At 43.2% G+C, this 19,441-nt stretch overlaps 1 protein-coding gene across 1 annotated transcript; it reads left to right on the top strand.

The window, feature by feature from the left end:
• The first annotated feature begins 24 nt into the window (after positions 1–24).
• Positions 25–17,960, top strand: Ap3m1 (adaptor related protein complex 3 subunit mu 1). The gene is made up of 9 exons (XM_051142842.1): positions 25–387; positions 6,959–7,234; positions 7,837–8,008; positions 12,372–12,509; positions 13,331–13,416; positions 14,404–14,537; positions 15,478–15,685; positions 16,708–16,852; positions 17,277–17,960. Exons 2-9 carry the CDS (start codon positions 6,962–6,964, stop codon positions 17,375–17,377), a joined length of 1,257 nt encoding a protein of 418 aa, XP_050998799.1. The 5' UTR covers positions 25–387; positions 6,959–6,961; the 3' UTR covers positions 17,378–17,960.
• Positions 17,961–19,441: the final 1,481 nt, after the last annotated feature.

Genomic DNA, 19,441 nt, shown 5'->3' with positions numbered 1-19,441 from the left:
CTCCGCCCAATCCGTGACTCTAGTCCAAAGCCATTGGCTCTACGCGCGTCTCCAGGACCTCGATTACTACGGCGAGGGGACCCCAAACGGAGTTAGGCTGCGGGTGAGCGCCTGCGCCCAGCGAGTGCCAATCTCCATGTTCTCCCAGACCCCGAGCCCCGTAGGAGATTCAGATCCTCGGCCTCTGGAGACACCGTTCCTCTCGCTGAACGCCTTTCCGCTCACTGTGTCTTCGTAGCCCTGCTGGCCTCCTTGGCGCCTCTGAGGCTGCTGGTCAGGCAATCTGCCGGGCACTCCAAGCGCGGGGTCCTCGCGGCTCTCTCTGCTGCTTCGGCTTCGGTTCAGAGAGGACCCGGCACCAAATCACTGGCTCACTCCGGTGTCGGGGTGAGTGTGAGGGTGGGGAGTGTCCGGGCTGGAGACGTTCCCCACAGCCGGGGAGCACACTGCACAGCTGGGGCTCGGCAGTCTAGCCGGTGCTGCGGGAGTGCTCCTGCCGCCGTGCGCCGGGGCCGCGCCTCCCGCTAACGCCCGGCCTTCCGGGCTTTCTAGTCAGCTGGGCCTGAAGGGAAACAGCAGTGCGCTTGTCGGGCAGGGTTCTCGAACCCTGGGCCCCAGGCGCGGGAAAAACGTCCTTTACAGTGAGGTGGAGTCATCGGCCCCCAGGTCTGGCCTTGGAAGGCAAAGTCCGCGCTGAGCCTCGGGGAACGTCCGGTTTACATTCAGGGTGGCGCCTGGACGACCGAGCCTGGCATGGGAGAACAGTGAGGAGGGTGTTGTAGCGTCTCAGGGGACAGGGGACAGGGCTGCAGGCTGAGAAGGTGGCCTGGAGTATGGGGAACGTGATGAGCGGTGCGCTGATTGGATGTCACGGATTTGTTTGACCCTGAAGCTTTAAAAAAAAAAAAAAATCCGGCGTTCTCACAGGAAGAGAAGGGTGGTGGTGGTCGCTTTGCAGCATTTGGGAGTCTGACTTAGAAACACATTACACAGAAATTTCCTGCAGCCAAGTATACAAATCTTCCTCTGTATTTAAAGAAGGAAATATGTCCCTTTACCTTACAGTGCTGTTATCTTCTGCTTCTCGGTGGCCTCCCTTTTAAATTTTTTTGCATTGTTTTTGTGAGTGTGCTGCTGCATGCCACAATATGCGTGTAGAAGTCAAGTTGTCAATTATCTCCTTCCACCGTGAGAATCTTGGGAATCGAACTCAGGTCCTGAGGCTTGGTAGCAGACACGTTCCTCACGAGCCATCTCCAACTCCATCTCCTTTGTTTTACTTGTTTGCTGTTTCTATGTAAGCACTACACTGCGATGGCGTTTCCAACATCCTACTGAGCTGTCACTAAAATTACTTTAAGCAGTACTGCTGTTATCCACTTGACTTTGAGTCATATAGTCTCAGTGTGGATTTAAAAAAAAAAAAAAAAAAGCTTCTTGGAGCCAAGAGATGGGTAACCGGTTAAAGCACCAGCTCCACTGTCAGAGGACCTAAGTTCAATTCCCAGCATTCACGTGGTGGATAACAGCTGCCTGTCCTCCAGTCCCAGGGAGATCTGACACCTCTTCTGGCCTTCTTGGGCACAGCACACATACCCACTGCACAGATATACATGCAGACAGAACACCCATACATATAAATTAAAATTTTAAAGAAAAAAAAAAGACTTGTGAGGCAACAAAAGTTAAACCCTTTTTTACGCATAAAACATAGATATACTTTGGCATTCAATATTCTTTTTTTCTTCTTCTTCTAAATTTGTGTGGCAGGGTGGGGAATGATGCTGAAGAGATGGCTCAGTTGTGAAAAGCACTTGCTGCTCTTGCAGAGAAACCAAGTTCAGTTCCCATCACCCACATGGGGTGGCTCATAACCACCTGTAACTCCAGAGGATCTGATGTACTCTTCTGGCCTCTGCAGGTACCAGCATTCACATGGCATATACTCACAGAATTACATACACATTAAAAAAAAATTATTTTCCTCAAGACAGGGTTTCTACTGTGTAGCCTTGGCTGTCCTGGACTTGCTTTGTAGACCAGGCTGGTCTCGACCTCACAGCAATCTACCTGCCTCTGCCTCCTGAGTGCTGGGATTAAAGGCATGCACCACCACACCAAGCATAGAAACAAAATTTAAATTTAAAAACTGGATTGTGATCTGCCTGAGACAAACTCTGTTCGTCTGCAAAAGCAGTGCGTGCTTTTACTCCTACTCCCTGTATCGCTAGCCTCAGGAAATCCCCTGCCCTCTTCCTGGCCTTCGTGGGACTGCACCTATATTTACAAATCCACACTCAGATACACATGATACACATATTTAAATTAATGAAAATGACCTTATCAAAACAATCTGTAGGAAGTGATGTGACTGGCTGAGGGGTAAGAGACTGGAGTTGAAAAAAATCATTGGTAACTGGGCATGGTGTCAATGCCTTTAATCCCAGCACTTGGGAAGCAGAGGCAGGTGGATCGCTGTGAGTTCGAGGCCAGCCTGGTCTACAAAGCTAGTCCAAGACAGCCAAGACTGCACAGAGAAACCCTGTCTTGAAAAACCAAAAAAAAAGAAAAGAAAATTGTATGGCTTTTTTTTTTTTTTTTTTTTTTTTTTTTTTGGTTTTTCGAGACAGGGTTTCTCCGTGTAGCCTTGGCCATCCTGGACTCACTTTGTAGACCAGGCTGGCTTCGAACTCACAGCGATCCGCCTGCCTCTGCCTCCCGAGTGCTGGGATTAAAGGCATGCGCCACCACGCCCGGCTGTATGGCATTTTTTGAGATTTATTTTTATTATTTTTAGTTGTGTATGTGTTTGCATGTGGGTATGTTTGCATGAGTGCAGTGTCCATGGAGACCAAGGGCAGTGGATCCCCTGGAAGTGGAGTAATGATCTGCCTTACGTAGTTGCTAGGAACTGAATCTGAGTCATTTTGCTGGTCCGGGGAGGGGCAGGGGAGGTGTTGAGGACAAGGCTTCTATGTGTAGCCACTGTAGCTGTCCTGGAATTCGATTTGTAAACCAGGTTGGCCTTGAACTCAGACATGCACCCCTGCCTCTGCCTCCCAAGTGCTGTGATTAAAGGTACTTGCCACCACATCCACCAGATCTGAATCTTCTGTTAAGAGCATGTTGTACTTACGTCGTCTATCCAACCTGGAAAACAACACTTTTATATCACTGTATTTCCCCTATCATAGGAACTGTTTCTTACTATATTTGTATTTGCAACTGAGTAAGTATAGAAATTTTCATTCATCTTCATATCTCCAAAATGCCTATTTTATAACACATAGAACAGTTTGTTGAAAAGGAAAAAAAATTGCCAAGATTCTGGTTGAGAATCAGAGGAGCTAAATTCTTCTTGGGTATCATTGTTTCATATTCTTATGGGGGGGTGGATGTACGCACGTGCATGCACACATTCCCTCTCGTTCTCATTTGAATGTTTGAGCAGGTATATGCAACTGACCTGAGGTTTAAGTTAGGTGTCTATCTATGGTTCACCTTGTTTCTTGAGACAGTCTGACTGAACCTGAAGCTCACTGACTGGCTAGAACAGCTAGGCAGAAAGCTCTGAGGATCTGCCTGTCTCCAGCCCCCGACCCCTGACCCTTTACTCCACTGTTTGAGTTGCATAAGGAACCACTGCCTCCTGTTTTTATTTTATTTTAGTTTTTGGTTTTTTGAGACAGGGTTTCTCTGTGTAGCCTTGGCTGTTGTGGGCTGGCTTTGTAGTTCAGGCCAACCTTGACCGCACAGGGATCCTCCTGCCTCTGCCTCCCTGAGTCCTGGGATTACAGGAGTACGCTACCATGCCAGCTCGGCTTACATCCTTTGTTATTGTTGTTATTTAAACAAGGTTTCTCTGTGTGACCTTAGCTGTCTTGGTACTCCCTTTGTAGACCAGGCTGGCCTTGAACTCACAGAGATCTGCCTGCTTCGGCCTCCCAATGCTGGGACTAAAGGCGTGCGCCACCACACCCGGCCCAACCTCCTGCATGTATGTCAGTGCTGGGTATCCAAATTCAGGTTCTCATGCTTGCACGGTGGGCACTGTATTGACCTGGCCTCTTCCCATCCCCCATTCTCTCCCTTTGTACATAGCCGGTTCTGTGCCTCCATTATGCTCTGTGTAGAAGGAACATGAAGTGTGGTGAATGACTGTAGTCCCTGTTGCTTAAGATGTTGAGGCAAGGGATTGCTTAAGTCCATGAGTCCAGCAACATAAGGCTATATCTAAGAAGAAAAACAGAACACACTTTGTGTTTTAGGTACTTGCTTTCCAAGGATATTTTGACTGTTGTAATTGTATTGCTCATAAGACCTCAGGATGCATGCGTATTTAGGAAAGGGGATTCATGAAGCAGTTAAGCTACAACCAAAACTGTGATAGGTGTGTTTTGTGATTCAGAAGTCACACACACATATACACACACACACACACAAACACACACAAATGGTGGTGGTGGTGGTGGTTGTTTCTGTGTAGTTTTCTAAGAAATTTTAATAAAATAAGGAGCAAAGTAACTGCAGCTACTAAAAGCGTAAGTGGCTAAAGAAACAGGCTGATTTTCTCCGCCCCGTGAGGTGTTGACTGTTAGGTACATTAGGCAGTTGGTCATAAAATGGATAGAAAAACTAAGGTCTGTTTTCCTGTTATAGAAGTTAAAATGGTTTTTAAAGCCAAGCGCTGTTGAGTGCTGTAGTGTTACACTCTCATCTCAGCATAAAGGGTAACATCAGTAAATCCAGCAGCTGGCTTGACTGTGCTCTATTCTGAAACCTGAACTGCTGCCAATAGAAACAACTTTGATGGAAACTTCCCTGGAAAGAAGTTTTTACTAGCTTAAGAAAATGAGTGGCAATCTCGCTCTAAAATAAAGGAACTAGTCAAAAACAAGCAGCTCTCTCCAAGTGTGGTGGTAATGGAGTGCCGCTGTGTTCCAGGGCACTGCTGGTTGGAACTGACCTGTGCTACTTCTTTTATCTCTAATCTATTATGTTTTCTCAGCACAAAAACTAGAGCACGTTTTGCTTTCTACATGGAACATATCCTTCAACTCTTCCTCTTAAAACAGCACATTGACTGTACTGTCTACAATGATATCCCAGCCAGATGTAGGCATTTAAATGAACTCACTAACTGTATAAAGTAGCACTGGTTTGCAGTTTCCAAGCTGGCCTGAACTTCATAGTGAGACTGTCTCAAAAATACTTAACATTTCAGTACATTAGTTGTCATCACCACATTTTTGTTGGTTTTTTTTTTTTTTATCCTGAACTGACTTGAATTTTACTATGTTCTTCCTGGTCCAGGCTGGCCTTGAACTCACCCCGATCTTCATGCCTCCACTTCCCAAGTGCAGGGGTTTACAGGTATGTGCCACCACTCCCACCTTCACATTAGCTGCATTTCTAGTACCTAGCACTTACATGTATTTGATGATTACCATGTTGGACAGCACAAATAAAGGACATGCTGCTGAGCACTGTGAGCACTGCTAGACACTGTGTGTCCAAATATGTGCCTGATAATTAGTGTATAAGAGGCAAGATAGGAGCTGTTCAACTGTTAGCTTGGGATCTTATGTCTGACACTGTGTAATCTAAGGTAAATGACTTTTCTTCAACATTTATCATAATATAAACTGAGATTGAAGCAGACATTTTTTCAGCCATCTGCCTGTTGCATAGTCTACAAACATTGTTCTGAGTTCCGTCTTTATTTTAAGACAAGGTGTCTTGTATTCCAGACAAAGTTCAAGCTTGCTATGTAATACACGTAATAAACACCTTGGCCAAAAGCAGCTTGCAAAGAAAGGGTTTGTTTGGCTTACAAATCTTGATCACAGTTGTTCCCTGAGAGAAGTCAGGGCAGGAACATGAAGGAACACTGCTTAGTGTCTTGCTCACCTCCTCATATCACCTGGACCGCCTTCCTAGGGGTGACACACCCACAGTGGGCCTGGCCTTCACACATTAATCATTAATTAAGAAAATGACCAACAACTAAGCCCACAGAACGGTCTGATGGAGGCAGCTCCTCAGTCCGGGTCTTCTCTTCCAGACTTGCCTAGGTTGTACCACATTAACAGAGCCAGCTGACACAAACTGTGTATTGCACCGATTACCCTCTGCCAAACCAAACTTGCATTCTTGGGATAAAGTGTACTTTTTGAAATTTGTTGCTAAACGTAGTTTTCTGCAATTTAGAATTTCTTCGTGTGTGTTCTTAAGTGATACTCATCTGTAATTGCTCACATTGCCTTTGTCTGGTTTTTATGTCAGGACAATATGACAAGGAATTTTTTTTCATATAATATATGCTGATTATATTCTTTCTCCACCCCCTGCCTGGATCCTTTCCACCTCCCTATGCGTTCCCTGTGCCTCACCCTCTCCCTCTCCCCTCTCCCCTCTCCCCTCTCCTGTCTCCCTCTCTTTTTCTCTCTCCAAAAAAGAGAAAAGAAAAACAAAGGTAGAAAGAAAGAAACATGGTCATCCTTATGTTGACCAACTACTCTGGTGCATGGGGCTCTATTGGTGAAAAATGATTTTGCTTTTCATAGGAGGTATCTACTATAAATAGTTGGTTAGAAGTGGGACTTGGTGTCTTCTTGCTTTTCTCTGCCCTGGGACTTTGTGTGATTTTAATTTGTAGTGGTCTTTGTGTGGTGTCTCTGCTAGTTCATATTTGTTATCAGCTCTGTCGTGTCTGGAAGATGCTGTTTCCTTGGAGTTGTCTACCACTTCCTGTCTCTTCTGCTTAGTTTCCAGAGGCTTGTGGGGAGGGGTGTGATAAAGACATCCTGTGTAGGGCTGCGTGCTCCAAAGTCTCTCAGTCTCTAGACATTGTCTAGCTGTGAGTCTCTGTGCTAATCGCCACCTACACAACTGTGCATTTACAGTGTACAATAGGTCTAATGTCCTTGTCTTCCCCACCCCCCTTTTTCCTTCACAGAAAATGATCCACAGTCTCTTTCTCATCAACTGCTCTGGGGACATATTTCTAGAAAAACACTGGAAGAGCGTTGTGAGCCAGTCTGTGTGTGACTATTTCTTTGAAGCTCAGGAGAGAGCTGCTGATGTTGAGAATGTGCCACCTGTCATTCCAACCCCTCACCACTACCTCATCAGTGTCTACCGGGAGAAGCTCTTCTTTGTGTCTGTCGTACAGACGGAAGTACCACCTCTCTTTGTGATTGAGTTTCTGCATCGCGTTGCTGACACCTTTCAGGTTTGTATCCATCCGACTGTTGTAACTAAATCACCCAAGACAGTTCAGGGAGACACACATTCACGTGTGTTACTTACGTGTTTGATGTGCACTGTCTGACTTTCCATGCTAACTGAACACAGACAGTCTTGTAAACACTTCTATAGAGCATGCAGTGGTGCACATTGCTGCTCTGTTTGTTTTTTGTTTTGTTTTAATATGTAGCAAATTATCTCATCAGGAAGCAGAAATGTCCTCCACTTAGTTCTCTCTGGATCATCACAAAGTTTTTATTGATCATGAGCTCTTCTGTATTTACATTTTCTATTTATGTGTTTGGGTTAATCAGGGAAAAGTGAAGTCTGTAGCTCACATTCCACCTTCATGTTTCAGTACTTTCTGGCATAATGTATAATAGGAATCAACTCAGAGTATATACAGTAAGAAAATGCTGAAGAGAAATGTTAGGCCTTGCTTGGAGAATTTTTTTCATGTCTATAAATTTGTAGCATCTTAAACTGTGAGTTAGCTAATGTTAGCTTACTCTTGAGAACGAAGGGTGTTATATAAAAGCAAGCCTTCCTCATGCTTTCTGTTGTTCAATATCGTGAATGTTTTGTTAGGACTACTTTGGTGAGTGTTCAGAGGCTGCAATTAAGGACAATGTGGTCATAGTATATGAGCTCTTGGAAGAAATGTTAGACAATGGATTCCCACTGGCTACTGAATCTAACATTTTGAAAGAACTGATTAAGCCACCAACAATTCTACGTTCTGTCGTCAATTCTATTACAGGTATGGAAAATGAAAATACTATGTTAGGAACTGGTCCATTGAAACTTTTAAAACACTTTATTTTTGCTCATATCACAGACTTTTAGGGTAGTCTAATTTGGCCAAAATTAAAGTTAATAATAATGTTTAAATGAATATATTTTTATTTTCTTTTTTATTTTATTCTCTGTCCCCATACCGGTGCCCCATGAGAGTGAGTGTGTGTGTGTGTGTGTGTGTGTGTGTGTACACGCGTGTGCACGGGCCCACACGCACACGTGTGCTCGTGTTCACGCATGCCATAGCATGGGTATGGAGATCAGAGGACAGTTTGTGAGAGTTGGTTCTCCCATTCTGCCATGTGGATTCTAGAGATTGAACCAAGTCTTCAGGCATGGCAGCAAATGCCTTTACCCACTGACCCGCCTGGCCAGCCGCCCTTTCTTTCTTAGGGGGAGAACAATAACAAAATCAGATCATGTGAGATCAGATGTAGTTCACATGTGTAATCATAGCACTTAGGAGGCTCACCAGGGAACTGCTGTGTTCAAGGCCAATCTGGAGAATGAGAAACAGGTTTCTTTTACTGAAAGAGGCTCAGTCTTGCAGGACAAAGGACTTTTAGAGTTAGAGCATAGCTCATTTTTCTATTACTAGGCTTAATGATCAATACTTCAAAAAAATAAAAACAATAAAATAAGTAGAAATTAGTTCATTTGTAGAACTCATGAATATTGGGATTTATGCCTTTTTTAAAAATAAGCTTTCAATTGGGTTTAATTCTGGACCAAATCTAGAAATTAAGCATACTCAAACAATCTTTTGATGTTTTAAAATTCTTCTAGAAAGAGTAGGCTTGATGGTACAAGCCTTCAATCCAGCATTCAGGAAATAAAGGCAGGTGGGTCTCTGTGAATTTGAGGCTAGCCTGGTCTACACAGCGAGTACCAGGACAGCCAGAGCTACATAATGGGATCTGTCCAAAAGAAAAGTCTCCTAGAGAAAGATTCTTACAGAATGTTACATGCTACTCCAGCTGTACTGTCCATGTTCAGCAACTTTAGTCATCTCTTTACCATCGAGGGAAATTACTCTCTTGGAAAGTAGTTTAAAAATATAAACACTTAAAGAACAGTTCCATATTTCATGGACATTGATTATAGTGAGGCACTAGAAATCTCTCACAATATTAAGGGGCATGAGACAGCACAAAATCAATAAAAAGTTAGAGATAGATAGGTATTTACAAAGAGAAATATTCTAAAATGTTTACATTGATTATCTCTAGCTAAGAAAACACCTTATTTTTGCTTTATGCATCTGAATGTGTGTGAGTGTGCATGGTATTGTGCTCCATCATTCTCCCCTGGGTCCTTTTCTGAGCAAAGGTTTCTCTGAATCTGAAGCTAGCCTGGTGGCCAGCAAGCCCTAGCCATCCTATCTCTACTCCAACAGTCATAGGTGTGTGCACAGCCACACCCATCTTTTTATGTGGGTGCTGGGATCTGGTCCCAATGTTTGAATAGCAAGCACTTTTATCGACTGAGCTATCACTCCAGCCCACTTTAGAAGACTTTTTAACTTAAAAAAAAAATGTATTTAATAAGAAAAATTGCTAATATATAATGTAAAACTGTAGCATGGGTTGATAACATGTAAGAGACTGGTTCAAGCTGGATGTGGTGGTGCATACCTGTAACCCCAGCTTCCAGGGCAGCTAAAGAAGAACAACCGTGAGTTCACAGCTAAGCTGGGGTGCAGAGGGAAAAAGTGGGCCTAGGCGTGTAGTTCATTGGTGGAGTCTGGCCTGATATGCTCAGGCCTTGATTCTGTTTCCTGGTGCCACACATACGTACATGTACCAAATGGTTCAGTAGATGAAGTAATCTTGAACTGCCAGGTGCCCCAAACACAGGCCCTGCAGAATCAGTAGAGTGTAGAATAAGAGAAATGAGAAGCCCACATAAACTGGAAGGCTGAGTTGTGTTAGCCCCTCTAGCACAAGTAGAGCTGTTTGTAATTGAGCACTGAGGGACATGCTTAAGCAGTGAAATTGGGCTGAGGGTAATAGCAAATGCCTCTAGTCCCAGCTGTGTGGGACATTTAGCTTTTATCACGAAGCAACTGGGAAGCACTAAAGGTTTCTGAACAGGGAACTAACATGACTAAAGAATATTTTTCTAATAACTCTTGGAAAGTAACAGGCTGGAAACAGGATAGCAGTAAGTAGACTAAAAATGTGTTAGCCTTGTTAGCCAAGTTTGGTGACACCTATAATCCTAGCACTTGGGAGGCCAGTGGTGGGGGGATCGCAAGTTCTAAGGCATCCTGGGCTACATACATTCCTTGTCTTTAAAAACTAATCTAGACTGGAATGTGCTGTGTTGCTGTGTGGCCAAGGGTAGCTGAACTCCTCTGCCTTCACCACCTTACAGGTGCCGGCATTAAAGTGCGTCCTCCATCGTTCAGTGCAGGACTTTATACATACTAGGCAATCACTCTGTGTGCTCTGCCCCAGCCCTGAAACCACGTTTGGAGTGGTTTTGTGTGTAATTTGTTTTGGTTTTGAAACAGAGCCCTACTATACAGCTTAGTCTTCCTGCTTTAGCCTCCTGAGTGTTGGAAATAGGAATATGCTGCCTATCTTGCATCCTGTTTTGGTTTTTTTATTTATTGCTTTATGAAGGCAGGGTCTAGCTGAAACTTACTATGTAGACCAGGCTGGCCTCAGACTTGCTTCCATCCTCCTACCTCTTTCTCTCAAGTACTGGAATTACAAATCCCGCCCCCTATGCTGAGTTTTACAACTATAAAGTTAAAAAAAAAAGGAAAGAACAAAAGAAAATAGAAAAAAGTGGTGAGTGCTACTTAGGGGAAATATTTAAAGAAGCATGCCCAGATGTTAGCGGTAGGTGATGTTGGTTACGAACAGACTCTTCTGTTTATTGACTGCCGTTACTGTTGTGCATTGCTTTTGAGTGGGACTGTAAACGAAGCAAGGCGTTCCGTGCCTCACAGTGGAGTCTTCTGACTGTATGGCCACACATAGGCAGTGACTGTGTGGCCACACATAGGCAGTGACTGTATGGCCACACATAGGCAGTGACTGTATGGCCACACTAGGCAGTGGACCCTAGGACGTGTGAGTGACCAATAGGCAGTGACTGTGTGACCACACATAGGCAGTGACTGTGTGACCACACATAGGCAGTGACTGTGTGACCACACATAGGCAGTGACTGTATGGCCACACATAGGCAGTGACTGTATGGCCACACATAGGCAGTGACTGTATGGCCACACATAGGCAGTGACTGTGTGACCACACATAGGCAGTGACTGTGTGACCACACATAGGCAGTGACTGTGTGACCACACATAGGCAGTGACTGTATGGCCACACATAGGCAGTGACTGTATGGCCACACATAGGCAGTGACTGTAGTGACCACACATAGGCAGTGAACTGTGTGACACACATAGGCAGTGACTGTAGTGACCACACATAGGCAGTGACTGTAGGGCCACACATAGGCAGTGACTGTATGGCCACACATAGGCAGTGACTGTGTGGCCACACATAGGCAGTGACTGTGTGACCACACATAGGCAGTGACTGTGTGACCACACATAGGCAGTGACTGTGTGGCCACACATAGGCAGTGACTGTATGGCCACACATAGGCAGTGACTGTATGGCCACACATAGGCAGTGACTGTGTGGCCACACATAGGCAGTTCGCCAGGAAGCAATAGAACATTAATGCTGTTTCAGCAGAAGTGGTGCCTGACATAAAGAAAGATGTGGGGGTTTTTTGCTTTGTTTTTGCTGTACTGGGGATTGAATATAGAGCCTTGCACATGATTGGCAAATGCTTCGTCACAGAGCTTCATTCTCAGTAATGTACTGACGTTAAAGTGGGAATAAGCAAAAATACGTTTTTCATCTAGTTACTCCACAGAGAGTGGCAGGCCCTCAGGTAGAATTCCTCTGAATATCAAAGAACCAGGTTCTGACTGTGTATTCTCAGTGGAGATTTCTCGCCAGCAGGTTGTCAAGTAGCCAGCCTCTTTTTCATTGCTGGCAGCAGGACAGGACTCTCTTGTTGAGCCACTGGAATTAACTTAGGTTACTACTAACACACAGGAAGAAAGATGGTGCATTTATCTTGTTCTAACCAGTGGACAGAGGGGTCCATGGCCTGTGTCTGGCATCTGGCATGGAGTATGTCTCCAGCAGTTCTAGAGACCATCCCTGACTGTAGTGAAGAAAAATCCAAACCCTGGAGCAGAAGCTAAAGCATTCTTTTTTTTTCTTTCTATAGTAACTTTTCTGACAGCCATTGTACATATCCACTTTGCTTTCTTCTTTTCTAATTTTTAGGCAGCAGTAATGTTGGGGATACCCTCCCCACCGGGCAGCTGTCCAACATCCCATGGCGCCGAGCAGGAGTAAAGTACACGAACAATGAGGCCTATTTTGATGTAGTTGAAGAGATAGATGCAATTATAGATAAATCAGGTAATTATGTATTTGTGGTCTTATGGGAGAAAAAAACGAGTTGATACAAGTTGGATTGAAAACTGAAATCCCTTGGCACAGTGGTTTTTTAGCAGGAAAAACATTCATTTTCTAATGATTTATAAATCTTTCTGTTCTGCCCAGTGGTTACATATGATTATCATAACCACTAGTTGAGATATTGCCAGATGTTTTAAGTCCCTCTTGCAGTTACTCATCTGATAGGTATTATATAACCGTGGTACCTATGCTGCTTCCTGACTCTGTGTACAATGCTTCAGCTAAAGGCCTTTTCTGGTTGTCTTTAACCAGAGAAAACAGTGGTGGTAAATATTAGTATCATAAAGTTTTATTTTAAAACATCTCATTCTGTCCTCACGATTTACACATAAGGCAGCCAAGACTCAGGACTCTGTGCCCTGCACCACACAGCTAGTTGATCGTGAGGTGGGTGACTGACTGTGGGTAACAGGCTTTATCTCATCTTCTTTCCATTATAACCTAAGTCTATAGCTTAGTCCATTTCATGTGAAGCCTGCTTCATTTTTAAATTGTATTAAAATATTTTAAGCTTCTGTCCAAACAATCTTACAAGACTAACTCTCTAAAGGTTCTTAGAATTATACCCTAGCCAATTCAGTGTGGCCAGTGGGAAACGCTGTGGGAACTAGTGCAACAGATCCTCTCCGCTGACCTGTTAGAGAAGTGCTAAGCTTTGTAATCCTGACGCCCAGGCTGTGTTCCCATAACTCGGGTACAGTGAGAGCTCTAGAGAGACCCAGATTCCATTAAGGTTATCAGCTTCTTATTCCTTTCTTTAGGATCTACAGTCTTTGCAGAAATTCAAGGGGTCATTGATGCTTGCATTAAGCTATCTGGAATGCCTGATCTCTCTCTCTCTTTCATGGTAAGCTTTGATCTGTTCTACACTCCCTTGTATGCCTAATGGATTTGAAATGCTAAATGATACAAAACTGAGATAAAATTAAACTCTATTTTACTTTGTATTCCTGTGTCTGTGTGTGTGAGAGAGAGAGAGAGAGAGAGGAGGGGGAGTGTGAGTTGACACACATTTCCAGGGCAGAGGATTCTCTCCTACCATGTGGATCCTAGAGATCAAGCTCCGGTCCTCGGGCTTGGCAGCAATGCCCTCTCCCTGCTAAGCCATCTCTTCAGCCCTAAAGTTTATTTATTAGGTTACAAAGGATTATCTCAGAAATATTTCTAGCACAACTTTCCAGACAGTAGCTGACACATTCAGCATGGCCTTTATGAAAAGGTCAAAGAGAAGTCTTTACCTAGAGTGTGCTAGAAGTGGCTCAGAAGTCACTGTCTGGCTTTTGTATCTCCTCTGTCGGTTTGACTGAATATTTGCTTTGCTTATGTAAAGGGGTGTTGATTGTTCACCTCTTTTTAGATTTAGCATGACACACTGCTAAAAACAGCTAAGTGAAATGTTTTAGTTCCATCTCTGTCATCTGTTCCTCTTAACTTTCCTGTTGTTGTTGGCTTTGTTGTTGTTTCTTGAGTCAGGGTTTCTCTGTAGACCAGACTGGACTCACAGAGATCCACCTGCCTCTGCCTCCCGAGTACTGCGATTAAAGGCAGGGACCACCATGCCCAGCTTCTCTTGACTTTTCTGAACCTCACTTTTCATCTATAGAATACAAATAATGCTACTTGCTTTTTCTCCCCATAGTTTATAAGCTTCAAGTAAAGTATATAAAATGTTTGTAAACATTAAAAGTTATAAAACTACTAGGTTACTTTGATGTTGTCATAATAACCCTGACAATGCTTTTAGAGTGACTTGGGGACATATTAATTTGTCATGTGTAAATACTGCTCTCATACTCCTTGTACTCTGTGCCTATGGCTTTTTCTTTTCCTGCAGAACCCAAGGCTTCTAGATGATGTCAGCTTCCACCCGTGCATCCGGTTCAAACGCTGGGAATCTGAAAGAGTTTTGTCATTTATTCCTCCAGATGGAAATTTCCGACTTATATCATATCGTGTCAGCTCACAAAAGTAAACTGATGCATCAGCCAGAATTTGCGAACACAAACAATTTGAGTAGAATTCCCCTGTTCTCATTTCGCTTTTACAGTTTAGTTTGTCAGTTTATCATTGCTTACGTTGGCCGTGGCTCACCTAGTGAGAACTGGTGAGAATATCTATGCCCCTAAAACAGTCAGTGTTTCTGGACCTGAAAGTGTAGAGATATAGGAGACAGAGAAGGTTAAAATCTATAACTCAGAGCAAACCCTTGGCTTATGTACGGCCTGGGCGAACCATGACCTTGGTGCCTTAATCCTCTATGGTCTATAAACTAATGAGACAGCGATACCCTAAGACATTACATAAACCACCTGCTTCAAGTCACTATTCTCTACCTTGGGGGTGGAGGTGGTTCTTGTTTTTAAGACAGCCTCTTATTTGTAACTCAGGCTAGCCTCAAACTCTGGATCCTCCTGCCTCCACCTCCTGAGTGCTGGTATTATTGATATGTGGTACCACATTCAACCTGCGTTGAATTTAAACACTTCAACATTGTCAGCAGTAGCTAACTTGTCCCTTTAAAATATCAGAAAGCATTTGCATAACAAGACAAAACTGAAACTTTCTGAGAAATTATTTCTTAGCACTTTAAGTTAATGCACGCTCGCGCGCTCTCTCTCTCTCTCAAGTTATATCCCTTTATTCCCATTGTTTATATGGTATTGAAAGCAGAAAGTAGGTATCTGTTTGGTTTATGTATTTGTTACCAACCTATACAGTTCTAGCACACTGGTACCAGAACACTGTACTGTCCTCAAACACCTAGTAGTACATAGACCGCATCTTCAGGGTGTATGGCCTGGGACACAGTTACAGACACACAGGACACATACTACATCTGGAGTTGCCTCATATCTTCCATTGTGTACATATGTACTTTTATATCTTTTTCTCTGTGTCTTTTTTTTAGTCTAGTGGCAATACCAGTGTATGTGAAACACAGTATCAGCTTTAAGGAAAACAGCTCTTGTGGCAGATTTGATATAACAATTGGACCAAAACAGAATATGGGAAAAACTATTGAAGGAATCACAGTAACTGTTCACATGCCAAAAGTTGTGCTGAATATGAACCTGACACCAACACAAGGCAGCTATACATTTGATCCAGTCACCAAGGTACAGCCACTTCAAATCAAGAGTGAGCAAGTGTTTTGCAGTCTGTTTTGTGGTTGGGGATGGTCATAGTAGTTAGGTCTTCAGAGATCTATAAAAGTTGACTTTCTCTCAGCTCCCTGCTTCCTTATATAAAAAACATGGTAAGTTTTCAAAAGCAGAATAGAGTACTTGGTGTGCTCTGTTTGGTTGGTTGGTTTGGTTTGAGAACAATTGTAGCCCAAGCCTGGAACTCAGAGCCACGCTGTGCTAATTAAAAGCGTGTGCTACCACACTTAGCTGAGAAGGTGTAATTTTGAATAAACTCATAGAGCATTTCGGGGGGGAGCTGGGTTATTTGGTTTTTTGTTTGGTTTTACTTGTTTTGTTTTTTCGAGTTTTTTGATGTAGCCTTGGCTGCCCTGGAATTTGCTATGTAGACCAGGCTGGCCTGGAACTCACAGATAGGCCTGCCTCCACCTCCACAGAGTGCTGAAAATAAAGTGTGTGCCACCTTGGCGCTGGAGAGATGGCTCATTAGCTAAGAACATCAGCTGCTGTTACAGAACACCCGTTTGGTTCCCAACAACCACATTGGAGGCACACACTGCCTATTACTCTAGCTCCAGGGAGTCTAATACTCTCTTCTGGCCTCTGTGGGTTCTGTACTCACATGCATAAACCCACATAGATAAACACATACATGTAAGTAAAAATAATTATTTTAAAAGAACATCTAACATCTTAAGAATTCAAAGAACTCTTCAGGGACCACGTAAGACGAAGCATAAGCATCTCACGTCCTTAGCCCTCACCCCCAACTGCAGCCACGCACTCATCTAGGACTCAGCTTCCACACAGGTGCATTTGCTTGAAGAAAAGATTCTGTAGCTGGACGTTTAATGAGACTAGCATAAGCCACTTGTCTATTCCAGGCTTCCCCTGTTTTCCAAGACTGCTTCATTTTGTAGAGAAGTTTATAGTATCTGCTAACCTATGAGCTTATCTTTAACGCATAGTTCAGATATTTTCTTTGTCTTTTTAAGGTACTAGCATGGGATGTGGGGAAAATTACTCCACAGAAGCTCCCAAGTCTTAAAGGACTGGTAAATTTACAGTCAGGAGCACCCAAGCCAGAAGAGAATCCAAGCCTCAACATACAGTTCAAGATCCAGCAGCTTGCTATTTCAGGTAACAATAAATTTGCTAAGTGTTTAGTGGAAATTGAGGTCAGGAGTTTGGAAGAGCACTAACAGTTCCGCCCTAGAAAGAACAGCAGCTTCAGTTTGCATGCTGTTGCTGGCCTCCAGGCACTAGGAACTTGGGAGCACAGCTTATCTCACAGTCTTCTGTCACACATATCCCGCTTCACCTGAAGTTCCAGAGAAGCAATTATTTGTGTTCACAGAAAGTGGGATTAGCTAGCCACAGGGGCATCTTCACTAAGGCCATACTCCCCAGAGTACAGCATGTGGGTGATAGAAAAGGGACATTGTTTCCAAAATAATGAATGGAGCACTGTGCAGTGTCACATCTAGGGTACACGGTTTACTGCTAAACAAATACTGCACTGTTACTGGGATAGTAATGATTTGTTTCATTCTTTTTAACACAGGCTTAAAAGTGAACCGCTTGGACATGTATGGCGAGAAATATAAGCCATTTAAGGGAGTCAAATATGTCACAAAAGCTGGGAAGTTCCAAGTGAGGACATGAGAAGAGGCAAACTTCCTCAAGATCAGTTTGTTTTTCAAGTGTCATTACAATTTATTACTATTAGGTACCGAGTGGGTGGGAATACATATGCAGCATTTGTGTCAAGCTACACTGCTAACAAAGTTGCTTAGTAATCAATGTAGGGTTCTTAAGGAGCTTTAAGCTAAGGAAAGTTTTCTAAAGACTTAGCTTATTTTCTATCTTTTCACTTAGGAAAAGATTTAGATGATTTCTTCCATGGGGGCTACCAGCTGAATGCTGCACATTATCAGTCAAGGCAGAAAGCTACAGTGATAACCTCTCTCCTAAAGCAAGTGAACTGGTCTCATCCATCAGCAGGAACTGTCTCAGTCCATGATGTGTCAGGTGCTGCCAAGTGTCACACCTGATTTTAGCCATCTCAATCAGTGTCCCAAGAGAGGAGATTGCCCCACCTAAGAAGTTTACAGAAAACTGCCTCTTCAAGTGTTTGCCTTACTCAGCTTTTCACTTGTGCCATTAAGCAAGCACTGTAGCAAAAGCCACTTCCACATGGCCCTGGCAGGGAGCATCACAGCTCCGTGCCCCATTCTCACTGTATGTGGTATTATATTTTTTATAAATAAGATTTTTATGTAAAGCTCAGATTTTGATTTACAAAGACCTTGCTGCAGTAAATACACCATCAATCTTGTGCCACCAGTCCAGCTGTCAGATAGCACAGTCAAATCATTTGCATCAGAAGGGCAAATACTTTATTAAGATAGTGAAAGGGAACTCTACTTCTGCTGTTAGGAAGTTATTGCAGGCACAAGTGTTTGTGCTTTCAAACAAAGTAGTAAAAGGAAATTAAGCAAACCTTTGCCATCCTCATGTTTTATTAAAGCTTTATCTAGTTAGCCTGAAAGCCTCATGCCCTAGTCCAGCAAGAGGAGGAAAACATGTGTTCGCTATTATTAGTCTCTTCTCTTTTTCAATCTTTCGTCTTTTTGTGCATAAGTAGTTGGATCTGCCTGTATGCCCTGTGTTTGGGGGAAACACCTTTTTGCAGTATGTACAACCCCAAGGCCATTGTGATAGACACATTCCCAAAACTATTGTTGAAATGCAACTGAAGCACTCTGGTGTCTTTGCTGTGCTGTGTGCATGGAAGAACATTATGCTGAAAGTCAAACAGAATCCTCAGTAATGATTTATACCAGTTGATCCTTAACGCTTGGAAAGTCAGTCTGTGCCTCATCCCATTCTCCATCTTTGGCTTGGAAATCCTTGTGCAGTGATTTTGCCTCATTAGACGCAAGAAAATGGAAGAAGGCTGAAAGTTAGGACAAAAGTGCTTGCTCTTCCTAGTCCCCTTGCTTTCCTTCGACTTCCTGTGTTCCTGTCCTCTCATCTGTCCTGTACATGTGAAGTCATCCCTCACTGGAGTGCTGATGGTGCAGCAGTACCTTAGCTTTTGCCCCCATCTAAACAGCAAGGCCAGCTGTTGCAACTTCAAATAGAAATTTCTTGAGTAGCCAATCATTTTTCTAAGTCAAAATGTAAAATACCTATTCTCTTTGACTAAGATTAGTCATCTAGTTCTAGTACCTTGTTCTTTTACCTCAGAAGCAATCACAAGCTTTATTTCTTCACAGTCCTTTATCTCACCATCCATACCTAGACTGTATGACTTCCCTCCTGTGCAGTCTTGTCTATCAAAGTAGAGAGAGCTAAAATAGCTAAGCAGACTGCATTCTTTTACAGTTAAATTGGTGTATTTATTTTGAGAGAACCCAATATGCCCTTTCTCTAGCTCTGGCTACAATGTCAATAAAAAATGAAAGCAACATACTGATATTTTTTAAGTTTGATTGTTGATGGAATATTCTCATATTCAGGCTGTGTTAGAGCTGGCTGCACTGAATTAGTTTCTTCTGTATCATAAGGTGTTACAGTTGCTCAAACATTCAAAGGGCCTTTTCCTACGTAGCACATATTCACAGCCATTCATCTTTTTGAAGTGTCCTCTTTCTGGTCACAAATGATCAAAACTGCCTTCCTTACCACTTCAATAGAGATCCAGAAATACTCAGTATTAAAAGA

Source organism: Acomys russatus, chromosome 3, assembly GCF_903995435.1.
Source record: "Acomys russatus chromosome 3, mAcoRus1.1, whole genome shotgun sequence".
Taxonomy (NCBI): Eukaryota; Metazoa; Chordata; class Mammalia; order Rodentia; family Muridae; genus Acomys; species Acomys russatus.
This window is presented reverse-complemented; position numbering and strand designations above follow the sequence as displayed.